The sequence below is a fragment of the Zootoca vivipara genome, chromosome 1 (genome assembly GCF_965207765.1).
Source record: "Zootoca vivipara chromosome 1, rZooViv2.hap1.1, whole genome shotgun sequence".
Lineage (NCBI taxonomy): Eukaryota > Metazoa > Chordata > Lepidosauria > Squamata > Lacertidae > Zootoca > Zootoca vivipara.
The window spans coordinates 59,899,976-59,913,338 of NC_142582.1; the positions used below are offsets into that span (position 1 = coordinate 59,899,976).

At 42.8% G+C, this 13,363-nt stretch overlaps 1 protein-coding gene across 1 annotated transcript in view; it reads right to left on the reverse strand.

The window, feature by feature from the left end:
- Positions 1–294: 294 nt before the first annotated feature.
- The window catches only part of MUC6 (mucin 6, oligomeric mucus/gel-forming), a 42,898-nt gene continuing 29,829 nt past the window's right edge, over positions 295–13,363 (reverse strand). The window contains exons 27-39 of the mRNA XM_088676611.1: positions 12,578–12,817; positions 11,496–11,652; positions 10,692–10,841; positions 10,349–10,414; positions 9,403–9,438; positions 8,235–8,270; positions 6,213–6,245; positions 4,684–4,731; positions 1,816–2,283; positions 1,503–1,547; positions 1,341–1,398; positions 625–669; positions 295–520 (exon numbers count right to left, since the gene is read on the reverse strand). Coding sequence (XP_088532737.1) covers positions 295–520; positions 625–669; positions 1,341–1,398; positions 1,503–1,547; positions 1,816–2,283; positions 4,684–4,731; positions 6,213–6,245; positions 8,235–8,270; positions 9,403–9,438; positions 10,349–10,414; positions 10,692–10,841; positions 11,496–11,652; positions 12,578–12,817 — 1,608 coding nt within the window. The remainder of the gene's footprint in view (positions 521–624; positions 670–1,340; positions 1,399–1,502; positions 1,548–1,815; positions 2,284–4,683; positions 4,732–6,212; positions 6,246–8,234; positions 8,271–9,402; positions 9,439–10,348; positions 10,415–10,691; positions 10,842–11,495; positions 11,653–12,577; positions 12,818–13,363) is intronic.

Consider the following 13,363-nt stretch of genomic DNA (forward strand, 5'->3'; position numbering starts at 1 on the left):
GCTACGGGAGGAGAGGGCTCCTGAAGGACTTGTAAGCTGCTGCAGAGCGACCAAGGAGACTTACCCGTAGTAACTGGGACGGTGGTGGTGGCAGGAGTTGTGGGGGTCGGAGTGCTGGGCGTTTCTGTGCTGGTAGGGGGAGCAGTCGTGAGAGTTGTGGCAGTGGGTACTGGAGTGCTGGTGGAAGTGGAGGTAACGGTTGTGGGCGAGGTGGTGGTGGTTGTCGTGGACGGCGTCGGAGGAGACGGTGTGGTGGAGGGCACGGGTCCTGTTGTGGTTGTTGGGGTTGGTGTGCTAGTCGCAGTGGATTCTGTCGTGGTGGAGGGGGTTGTGGTTAGGATTTTGGGGTGATGCGTAGGGGTGGATGGTGTGGATATTGTGGAGGCTGTTGCAGTGGTCTTTGGAGTGTTGGTGGTTGCCGTCTGAGTTGATGCAGTGGTTCTGGATGTGGTGGAGGGAGACGTAGTTGGCGTGGTTTGTGGCGTGCTGCTTGGCGGCCTGGATGTCGAAGGTGTGGTGACTGCAAAGGAGAAAGAAACCAAGTGAAAGGGGGACAACCACACGTGGAAACGGGAGGAGAGAAGGACCGAAGAAGAGCTCCTTCGGCACGCTCAACGCCCTTACCTGTAGGCACCGGTGGTGGAACAGAAGTGGTGGTTTTGGGTGTTTCTGGAACACAAAAGAGCAAAGTCACATAGGTGGCAGTGGGAGAGGGAAAGGGCGGGCTCCCGTCACGACTGGGAGTTTGGGTTCCCCAGGGCACCACACGAAAAAATGAAGAACAGGTTCCAGGATGACTGAGCCAGACGAGTCTCCCCTCTGTTGGAGGGCTGGCTCACGTGGGACCTGGAGGTGGGAACCCCCCTGCCCCTTGGATCGCTACGGGAGGAGAGGGCTCCTGAAAGACTTGTAAGCTGCTGCAGAGCGACCAAGGAGACTTACCCGTAGTAACTGGGACGGTGGTGGTGGCAGGAGTTGTGGGGGTCGGAGTGCTGGGCGTTTCTGTGCTGGTAGGGGGAGCAGTCGTGAGAGTTGTGGCAGTGGGTACTGGAGTGCTGGTGGAAGTGGAGGTAACGGTTGTGGGCGAGGTGGTGGTGGTTGTCGTGGACGGCGTCGGAGGAGAGGGTGTGGTGGAGGGCACGGGTCCTGTTGTGGTTGTCGGGGTTGGTGTGCTAGTCGCAGTGGATTCTGTCGTGGTGGAAGGGGTTGTGGTTAGGATTTTGGGGTGATGCGTAGGGGTGGATGGTGTGGATATTGTGGAGGCTGTTGCAGTGGTCTTTGGAGTGTTGGTGGTTGCCGTCTGAGTTGATGCAGTGATTCTGGATGTGGTGGAGGGAGACGTAGTTGGCGTGGTTTTTGGCGTGCTGCTTGGCGGCCTGGTTGTCAAAGGTGTGGTGACTGCAAAGGAGCAAGAAACCAAGTGAACGGGGGGCGAACACACGTGGGATCGGGAGGAGAGAAGGAGAGAAGAAGAGCTCCTTCGGCATGCTCAACGCCCTTACCTGTAGGCACCGGTGGTGGAACAGAAGTGGTGATTTTCAGTGTTTCTGGAACACAAAAGAGCAAAGTCACATAGGTGGCGGTGGGAGAGGGAAAGACTCCTGTCACGACTGAGACTCTGGGTTGCCCAGGGCGCCACACGTGAAAATGAAGAACAGGTTCCAGGATGACTGAGCCAGATGAGTCTCCCCTCTGTTGAAGGGCTGGCTTACGTGGGACTTGGAGGTGGGAACCCCCCTGCCCCTTGGATCGCTACGGGAGGAGAGGGCTCCTGAAAGACTTGTAAGCTGCTGCAGAGCGACCAAGGAGACTTACCCGTAGTAACTGGGACGGTGGTGGTGGCAGGAGTTGTGGGGGTCGGAGTGCTGGGTGTTTCTGTGCTGCTATGTGGAGAAGTCGTGAGAGTTGTGGCAGTGTGCTCTGGAGTGCTGGTTTTCCTTATGGGGGTCGGAGTAACCGGTGTTGTTGAAGGTATTGGTTCTGTTGTGGTCGTTGGGGTGTTTTTGCTTGTTACAGTGGATTCAGTAGTCATTGTGGAGATTGTGGTTTCCGGCGTCCTTGTTGTTGCGGTTTGTGTTGATGCTCTAGTTTTGGAAGTTGTTGGTACAGAAGTGCTTGCTGTTGAAATAGTTGTCTGCGGAGTCGTAATCATTGTTATGTGTGTTGTATGTCTTAGCGTCGTTGATTCTGTGGTCTTTGTATTCATGGGCGATATTGACTTTGGTGAAGTTAATGTTGTTTTCCTTGTGCTGCTGGTGCTTGTTGCTTTTGTTGGCGCAGTCTCTGCATGATAAGGGAATCCATTAAATAATGTGGTAACCTGATCAAGCCACATTCATTTACTTAACTTTGTCCACTGTGGGAATCCATCCTATACAGCATTCTAACGTGATATGGGTTAGGTTTCAAAGCATTTTTTCTTAAATCCCATTATAACCTATTTCCTTTGAGGATATGCTCCTGAAAGTGAAAGCACTACAGCTCAGTGATTAGTGGTAAACTTAATTGTTATTTTTTATTTTTGATGTTTCATGTATTCAGTTTTTCTGTATTGTTTCTATTTGATTTGGATTATTCTGTGCTGGCATTCATTATTTCATATTGTTTCAACTGTTTCTTTTTTGCTTTGCCTTGTTGACAGACTTAATGGATAAGTTTTGCTTTATCTGCTTATGTTAATAACAAGAATAATAATTTTATTATTTATACCCCACCCACCTGGCTGGGTTTCCCCAGCTACTTTGGGTGGCTTGCAGCACATAAAAAATGGCAAAACATTAGACATTAAAAATTTCCCGGTACAGGGTTGGCTTTTTTATGTCTTCCAAACATCAGATAGTTGTTTGTTTCCTTGACTTATTTCCTGATGGGAGGGCGTTCCACAGGGCGGGTGCCACTACCGAGAAGGCCCTCTGCCTGGTCCCCTGTAACCTCACAGTGAGGGAACTGCCAGAGGGTCCTCTGAGCTGGACCTCAGTGTCCGGGCTGAACGATTGGGGTGGAGATACTCCTTCAGGTATACTTGGGCAAAGCCGTTTAGGGTTTTAAAGGTCAGCACCAACCTTTTTATTGTGCTCGGAAACGTACTGGGAGTCACTGAAGATCCTTTAGGACCGGTGTTATATGGTCCTGGTGGCCACTCCTAGTCACCAGTCTAGCTGTCACATTTTGGATTAGTTTAGTTTCCGGGTCACCTTCAAAGGTAGCCCCACATAGAGCTCATTGCAGTAATCCAAGTGGGAAATAACCAGAGCATGCACCACTCTGGCGAGACAGTCTGCGGGCAGGTAGAATCTCAGCCTGTCCCAGATTGAGCTGTTGTTGTTTTATGTCGCAGAGAACCAGCACGTTTTAATTAGGGTTATGAGGCTTATATAGTGTTTCTTTGTAAATTTATACACCTTTAAATCAATAAAAAACCTCCATGCAGTTTATATTAAACAATGTAAAATATTGCTTAAAATAATAATAGAATCAAACATTAAAAACAAATGGTCATGGATATTCTCAAAATATAAAATCAGCTGGCTTAAATGAATATATGAAATAAAATTACAAGTTAATTGGGGGGGGTGTGATAGTCAGCTAAGGTTTACTCAGAGCAGACTTACTGAAATTAATGAGCATGACTACGTTAGGTCCGTAAATTTCATTTTGCCTCCACCTTAGCTGATTTCTTTAGCTGATTACCATCCTGTATGTATTTTCTAGGTCCGTTCTTAACCTGAAACTGTTCTTAACCTGAGACACCACTTTAGCTAATGGGGGCACCTGCTGCCACCGCGCCACCAGAATATGATTTCTGTCCTCATCCTGAAGCAAAGTTCTTAATCCGAGGTACTATTTCTGGGTTAGCGGAGTCTGTAACCTGAAGCGTTTGTAACCCGGGGTACCACTGTACAGCACAATAATATTAGTGGGCAGGGAGTTCCAGAGAATATGTGCTGCCATATTGATTGATCGCAAGCTGATGAATTAAGCAACACTTGTAAAACCACCATTTTGACAGAAAAAAATTGTCAAGTGGGCCATATGGGCTAAGGCAATCCTTTAAGTAAACAAGTCTAGTCCAAAGCTCCTGAGGTTTTTATACACTATTAATAATATCTTGACCTGGTAGCAAATCAACAGCCAGTGCTGATCTTTGTGTAGGAGCAAAATTTGTTCAAAAGGTCTTGCTCCTGACAGCTGTCAAGCTTCAGCATTCAGCACCAGCTGTGCTTTCAGGACCAAGCACAAGGGAAGACCCTAGGGAAATAACCCTGTCTCACATGGATCCGTTCCTGAGATGCTGTGGTCCATCTATCCAGGTTCAGAAAGGGCTGTAGCCATCTGAAACTGATAAAAGGCATTCACAGCCACCTAGGCCACCAGTGACAAAGCTGGATCCAGAGCACCCCAAAAACTGTGTACCTGCTCCTCCAGAGGGAGTACAGCCCCATCCAGGGCAGGCATTTGGACTATTTTTTCAGACATGGGGAACACTCACCTGCAGAGACTCCATCTTGCCAGTTCACCTTTGGGAGCAAATTGTTACTAGCTTAAGTGTGTTAGACAAGGAAACCAATTACAGGTGGTGGGGGAGAGGATAATCCCTCGCTTCCCAGATGTCTTCAAGCAGAGCCTGGATAGCCATCTGTTGGAGGTAATCAGCAAGAAACCAAAACGGATACTAGAACTGACCTGTTGTTGTTTCTTTACCAATCGGTGCTGTAACAGGGTGAGGGTGAGCTACAAAGCAGAAGTGGGAAAACACATTTCAATTAAGGAGTGCAAACAATCCACACAACATTCATATTTTAATGAGATTAAAATACATGATTAATCGAGGTCTCATTGAATAAGCTTATTATTCATGGAGACAGCACTGAAACCATTTCTTTATTGTGTGGTTAATGGAATCTAAATGTGTGAGGTTGGGATTCTGAGTAACGTATTGGGTAACATTTATTATTGATAGCATTCCATGAGGCAGCTTGGCTATTTAATTGTAAAGGTAAAGGTAAAGGGACCCCTGACTATTAGGTCTAGTCGCAGACGACTCTGGGGTTGCGGTGCTCATCTCGCTTTATTGGCCAAGGGAGCTGGCGTACAGCTTCCGAGTCATGTGGCCAGCATGACTAAGCCATTTCTGGCGAACCAAAGCATCACACGGAAATGCCGTTTACCTTCCCGCTGGAGCGGTACCTATTTATCTACTTGCACTTTGACATGCTTTCGAACTGCTAGGTTGGCAGGAGCTGGGACCGAACAACGGGAGCTCACCCCGTCGCGGGGATTCGAACCGCTGACCTTCTGATCATCAAGTCCTAGGCTCTGTGGTTTAACTGACAGCGCCACCCACTTCCCTGGTACAAAACCTCAAAAGTGGTTCATCGGTTTAAATATCATATTGTTTTCCACGACTAATTTCAGAAACCTTTTCAAGAGGAAGGTAATGTCAAAGTATTTTAAGATTTCCCCTTGGCAACTACGTAAAGCCAAACTGATGTGATCCATTTATTTATTTTGATTTAGTGTCACTTTTCTATAAACAGGGTTGTTGAGATGTAACATGACATGTTATGTGAATGGGCCTTGAGCTCATATGCTCCACCCTCCACTTATGCGTTCCTTCCTTCTTCATGGAAAAAACATAGTTTGCAATTCCACTTCAAACCTGAATTATAAAAGAGCTAACAACACAGTCCTGAACATGTCTACCCAGAAGTAAATCCTACTAAATTCAGTGGGAATTGCTCCATGGTAAGGGAGGATAGGACTGTGGCCTCAGTTACCATCTCATGTAAAGGAAATATAGATGGCAAGTGTGATTCTTGTGACTATAATGACTGCTGAAGCTAAATGTAAGATGCTTCTGGCATCTTGGAAACAGTAGCATATGTTGGGGCATACTGAATTATGCACAACTTGTTATGTAAACTCAATTTTTCCATCCAGATTGCAGGATGGATGATAACATACATAGCCATCCAAATTGTGTAGGAATAACAAGGGCTGCATGTGCCAGATGTTCATTCACATCCAAAATATACCCAGCTGTGAAAGCCTCATTCACTTTACAGATCACACACCCCTTGTGGGATCAGCATACCTGTGTTTTATGCTCTTTGTTATCATTGGGCAGTACTGGAAAATGGACATGTTGCTTTCAGTGCACAGAGTGTAACTTATATACCAATAAGTAGCATGTGTTAAACTCTTATATTCACCTGTTTTCGGTGATGCTGTGGTCTGTGTTGGAGCTATGGAAAAGACAAGAAGTGTGAGCAAAATGTGGAATATAAAATCGAGGAGCTTCTGAGTTTTGAGAACCCCAGTATATTTCATACATATAGTCAAGGTTTTTTTTGTTTTGTTTTTAAAAAAAATCAAAATCAAAGAGTTCAATGTTTAGGAAACATCAGAATTCTTCATACACACATGGTACTTAGGGCCATTTATTGTGGCAGCAATGACAACTCCTTTCTCTTGACACCCCAACTTTCAACACTTTAAAACATTGCTTATTGTGCCTGAATCAGAGCTTTTGGATGTCATTTCCCCCAGAGTGTCTCTGAAATAAAACTGGCAGTGTGAAACTAGTGTCACAAGAAACACAAAGAAGCAGGGAATATGGATGTAAGAGGAGGAGGAGAGAAGTGGTCAAACACTGGGTACAATTTTCTTAAAAAGCAAATGGAAGGGTGGAAACACAAACGTGGCCTTGGGATTGCCTAACAAATAATCTGGATGTCTGCAGCCCTGTCTCTCCTCCATGATTACATACTAAATAGGCAACAACATGCAAAATCTCTTTAGTCACAAATTTTCTGCAGTGCGCAGCTTTTGACTTTTTCTTGACACAGTGCACATAACCCTGTGTGTGTTTGGCTCAGTACTCTATATATCTGTGAATTATTTTGCCCATATGAATGTATCCCATTTCTATTCTTTCTTCCAGTTGTTGTGTCTATTGACAACTGAGATCATATACTAGAAGGCCAAGGGCAATTTCATAGCTATTTAAATGGATTGCAGAAACATTAAAAAAATAAACATTACAACTGTCAAAGGCTATAAATTAATTCACTACGAAAGGTACCAGACTGAATCAATACTTCATATGAGAAAATGTAGATGATGTCTGGCTCTTTGGGCTGTGGTCTCTGCAGAGTCTACATAACAAAATTCTTCAGTTCCATACATACAGGTGAAACTCAGAAAATTAGAATATCGTCAAAAAGTGCATTTATTTCAGTAACACAACTTAAAAAGTGAAACCAATATATGAGATAGATGCATGACATGCAAAGCAAGATATGTCAAGCCCTTATTTGTTGTAATTTATTTGTTGTCGTTTGGCGGGTCAATTATAAATGGAATGTAATTAATGAAATGTAATAGCGATGTTTATTTTTGTATTATTGTAACTATTTGTTTTATTACTGTGGAATTTCCAAAAGAAAGCATTTGTAAAAATTAAAATAAAAATTAAAAGTAATAAGTTGCATTACTGAAATAAATGCACTTTTCGGCGATATTCTAATTCTCCGAGTTTCACCTGTATTTGCAAATGACAAATATGATGAGTAAAACACACCTAACAATTTGAGGATCACAATTGTGTGCATATAGTAGATGGGGATAAGCATCCTCGTCCATGTCACAGGATTGATAAGAGCATGCATCTCCATCCACATTGTGAAGTATTAATGAGGACTGCATGTGTGAGATGTTCATCCTCATACACTATGCATTGATCATCTGCTGATTCTAACCTAGTAAAGGGTGGTCCATGTAAATAAACCTGATTTCACCCAAAATGGATTTCATTTGATGGATCAACATATCTCTGTCTTCTGTTCACCATCATAATCCATCACCACTATTGTTACGATGCAATACAGGCAAATTCAGTGGCAGAGCTTCATGCTCCGGCACTGGGTGCAGGGCTGGCGCCCGTTCTGGGGGTGGGGCACGCCTCCCGGAGACCCGTGGCGCACGTTCCGGGGGCGTGATGCGCCTCCCAGAGGGGCGTGGCATGCGTTCCGGGGGCGTGGTGCACATTTTGGGGGCAGGGCGGGCGCCCGAGATGGCGCCCCTTGGAGTTCGCCGCTCGGGGCGGCCCACCCCTACCGCCCCTATCTTCCTACGCCCCTGGGCAAATTTATTATTTCCTACCACTATACAGACTTTACATTAAACACAGTGTCACATATTTTAAAACACACATTTTAACATCTTATACTCACTTGTTGTTGGTGATGGGGTAGTTGGGGAAAGTGAACCTGGTGGAAAGACAATTTTTTATTTTATCTATTTGTTTCCTACAATTTATATATAGTCAACTCAGCTTATGTGGGGGTTACGGTCCTGCAATAGTGTGTAAAAGCCAAAGTCGTGTATAGCAAAAAATAAAATAAAAACCCTCCAAATGCTCTCCCAAGGCCTCTCACACAGTGTCCCATGATCACTTCACCTCCAAATTTGGGTGGGGTGGGGTGGTATTGCCAATGTCCTCCCCTCCAGATGCCTGTGCTGCCCCTTTTTTCAGTGATGCATATTCATGCAACTTAAATTTGTGCAGGTTGCAAGGCAACTGTACTGCTTGATTGTAAGGGGGGGAACTAAGCCGTTGAAAAGAAGAATAAAACCATAGAATTATCAATAAAACCAGTTTTTAAAAGCTAAAACAGTAAGTATAAAACTGTGAGTGTGATGTAACAGTGAGTATAAAATGGAATATGCGATGTTTTATAAAATTAAAGGGGTCAAGTGTTTTAGGAACACCTGTATTTTTCATTTTGATCCTCTATATGCAAATAACCTTATTGGCAGGAGACCATGTGGACACATCAAGTACAGTAAACACTTGTTTCTTGTCGCATGTTGCACGTGTCAGTTACAGTGGTGCAACAAAAAACCCATGTAGGTACAGAGTTGTATATATGTAGTTTTCTCACATGGAAGTTACATCTCTGTAGATTAATCACTGAATGTGAACCAACTCTTAAATTTGTTGGTGGTGTGATGAGAACCTCTGTAGTAGTAGTAGTAAATTATACCAGCTATACTTTTCTATGATGAGGATTTCTTACTCGTCCATATCACAGAACTGAAAAGAGCTTGCAACAGTATGGATGAAGTATTGAAGAAAACTGCATGTGTGAGATGTATATCCATATACGATATGCTCTGATCATCTGCTTAATCCAATCTAATTCATGTAAATAATTCTGATTCCTCCCCCCAGTGGATTTTATTTGATAGATCATCATATCTGTGTCTTCTGTTCATCATCATAATCATCATTATTGCTATGCAATACTGGCAAATGGATCATTTCCCATCCCTATACAAATTGACATTACATTCAGTGTTACATACTTTGAAATATACATTTCAAAATCTTATACTCACTTGTTGTTGGCAATGGAGGAGTTGGGGAAACTGGACCTGGTGAAAAGACAAATGTGAGTTACAGTTGTACAACAGAAAAACCTATATATAAATATAGACTTTTACATATTTAATTTCCTTGGATGGAAGCAACATTTGTGTAGAAAAATTACTGAATGTTAAGTGACTCTAATTTGTTGATGGTGTTGTGATGCTAACCACTGCTATATTATTATTATTATTATTATTATTATTATTATTATTATTATTATTATTTCAGCTATATACTTCTTCCATAATGAGGATTTGCTGCAAATAATATATTTTCCCTCCTATTTCAATAGTAAAAGTACAACTTTGCATATGAAGAAGTAATCTAGAATTCCAGGATTTAAGAAATTTGAGATGTTTTAATTTATTGTGGTACAGTCATATCTCGTGTTGCGTTAGCTTCATGTTGCATCTTTTCAGCTTGCGAATGCAGCAAACCCAGAAGTGTATCGCACTCTGTGCTTGCGCTGAAGAGCCGCTCTAGTTGCGGACTTTTTGGGGTGCGAACCACCCCTGAACAGATTGTGCCCGGAACTAGAGGTACCACTGTATAGTGGGTAGAGTGTTCTAATCCTAGCTAATTATGATTTTACTACTTTTTCATCAACCACTGTATACACATCCTTCCTGAATCACCTAAACTTTAGACTCTAGTAGACATAGTACATTTCTTAAAGTTAAGAACAAACAAATCAATAAGTGAAGATAATGCAATGGCAGCTTTAAGAGGTCCTCTGGTTAAATAAGAGTCTTAAATAAGACAGTTAAAAAAGAGTGCAATCCTATGTATATTATCCACATTGGGAAAAAGTCCCAATGAAATCAGTAAACATGCATAGGATTTCACTATAAATAATGCTTGTTAAAATAGGAAATGTTGGAAGCAAGGAATTTGAAAGTGGACTTTTTAACCTACCGCTACAAGGCACACATTTTTTCTGCTTAGGGTCATAGTAGTCATGCTCTGAACAGTTGTAACAGCCTAGGAACAAAGAAGAAATATTGTTCATCATGCACACAGTAAAGGTTTTAGGTAAACACTAGCCTCAGAAAAAGGTTTCAGAAAGAAGAATTCCTGTAATGTATAAGTCAGTCTTAGAGAAACATAAACCCACATTTCCAACCATGAATTCAGGCCTATTATTTCCTACGAATTGTTTTGTAAAAGATTTACAAAAGCATCTTGCCTACTTTCTACTAGTTTCCTACCAATAATATCTAGCACAGTTTCTATTTTTTAAAAAGTAGGGGGAAAATACCTTCAATGTTTATTTCTCTGTAGGTTAGTAGCTGGTATGGACATTTACAGGGGCGATAATGCCAGGTGCAATTCAGTTCATTAACAAAGTTATGATAGGTGCCATCCATGGCATTCTTCTTATGGCTGTTGAAGTAGTCACAGTAGACAGCTAAAGAGATGAGAAAGTGATTGTTATTCAGTCTATCCACTTACATGTGTAGAATCCACCTTATTGTCATGTGCCAATACTGGATTTAAAACTTCGTAGCTCTAGGGATTCTGTCCCAAATCAGATTGTCTATTGATAAATTTCTGCATGTGAAATGCTGCACTGAGAAACTAGCATGATTGAAGGGGTAGGCTTCATATGCTTCATTGTTGCACAGTTGCACACATAATGTGCTAATAATTTCCCTGTGACTGCAGCTGCACCTAGAAAACATTAAAGGCATCTGCACTGTGCAAGAGAGGATTAGCAGAGAGGACAAGCTGCTTGTAGTGGTGGCAGCTGGCCACAATTATTGATCTTCTCATTGAGTCGACTTCAGAGGGGTGATATGCATAGCTGCCAAGTTATCCCTTTTTTAAAGGAATTTTCCCTTATGCTGAATAGGCTTCCTCGCGAGAAAAGGGAAAACTTGGCAGCTATGGTGATACGGTTCGTGAAAACACTGCTCTAAAAATATGCTTCCTGCTCCATAGTTTTAGCAGTCAGCAAACTTAATAGGTATTATCCAGTTCTGAATATTATTAACATATAGAAGTATCAATGCGTTTTAAGAAACCCGGCACACTTTAAAAGAGGCATTGTTAAGAAACTTACGACAGAAGTCTGGGGTTCTCCAGTCAACACAGACGCCAGCTTCTAAGCATGCTTTTGCATACACTGCAACAGCATCACACATGCACTCACAGTCCCCTCCTGTGTCACAGCCACATGAATCCCGGACACAAGCTTCATAATATGGCCTGCGGTATACCTGGGGTAGGGAAAGAACGAAGCCAAACCAGAAAGTTTGTGTTAATTAAAAGTTCATCCTTACATTTTTAGTGGGACCAAACAAGCAATATCCTCTAATCAAACCACACATCCACTTTACAGTATCATCTCCTGTATGAACAGAGAATGATATTTGGCCTAGCAAATTTCCCTTCCATAGGAACCAATGGGAGGAAAATGTAAAACAAACAAAGATGAGAACACTGGCATTCTTGGGGAAAGAACAGTGCCCCCACCCCAGATCCACCGTAGCCAATACAAGACTGAGAGTGCTTGGCTGTGGTGCTTCCTAGGCTACAAATTCTCCTCTCCCACCATAGTTGGTTTGCTCTGCCGGGCAGCAATCCTATGCACGCTTACCAGGGAATAAGGCTCATTGAACTCATCGATGCTTACTTCTATGTGGAGACATGTATAAGGCTGCACTGTTAATTTCGATCACTTCATGAAATCACTGCGGTGATGGATTGAGTGGAGGCATCTCTCTGTAGGTTTCCACTGGCTCAGCCAGCCTTCTGCCACCTGATGTCAATAGAGTGACACTCATGTCACTCCATTGATGGAGACCTCCTTCTTCCTCTGCCTGCATTGGGGTGGGCGGGGGAGGCCCACCAGTAGTATCTCCACTGGCCGAGCCACAATGGGGTGTTCTGAGGGTGGGGCTCATGGTCAGCATTAGGCCTGATCTGTGCACAATTGTTGCGCTGGCAATTCGTCCCAATCTACCTCCCCATCACCACTGTAAAGGCAGGATTTTTTTAAAAAAAGAAGTAGATATGTACATAAGTAAATACATAAATTCAAAATAATAAAAAGGCAGCTGGCATTTGGAAGCATGCATACGAGGAAATGTTAGCACTTGAAGAGGCAATGTTACTATCTTAAAGCATGGGACAAACTTTTACCTTGCTGTGGCAGGAAGCAAATACTTGACTGTTGATAATGGAGCACTTCTTTTCTGCCCATGCTTTGCGATAAGGGTTGTTACTGCATGGATCAGCCACAAAGAACACATCCCCACAAAGGGGATTCTCTTTCCAGGAATTCACAAACTCCAATTCATTGGATGCCACATATTTACTTCGAGTTTCAAAGTCATCCCTTATATTCCCATTATAATTACCACATAAACCACAGAGGTGATCCTAGATTAGAGTAAAATAAAAATAAAAGTTATGGATGTCAGAACAAAACATAAAAGGGAACTTTTAAAATGTAAATGAGCCATGTGAGTAACTTGATATTGAGTGGATGACCAGTGATGGTGGAGCTGAGTGGAGAGAGAGGATCTGTTTAATCCTTTCCTTGACAGTTCTTCTGTTTAAAATTATCGCATACATTGCTTTCCCATGTGGAGGGGGGATATACCTGTATGTATATGAGTTCCCCCACATCTCTTTCTTCCCTTAGAAAAGCAGCTGGAGTATGATTTTGAGCAGAGAAACATCTGAAAAAGAAATAGTCCCATCTCCAGTTTCCTGCTCAATCTGACGTGACCCGCAGTCACTTTGCCTTGTAAAAAAACATATGAAAAGTGGAACTGCAAAGAGTGTCTGTTTTATCACTTCTCTGTGGAGACTAGCCTGTGATAAGTCTTCCTCAGAAATTTCTGCTCACAACAAATTTTGGCACTGCAACTTCCCATTCAGCTTTATTTGCCTTTCCCAAGAAAGGCAAAGAAACAATGGATT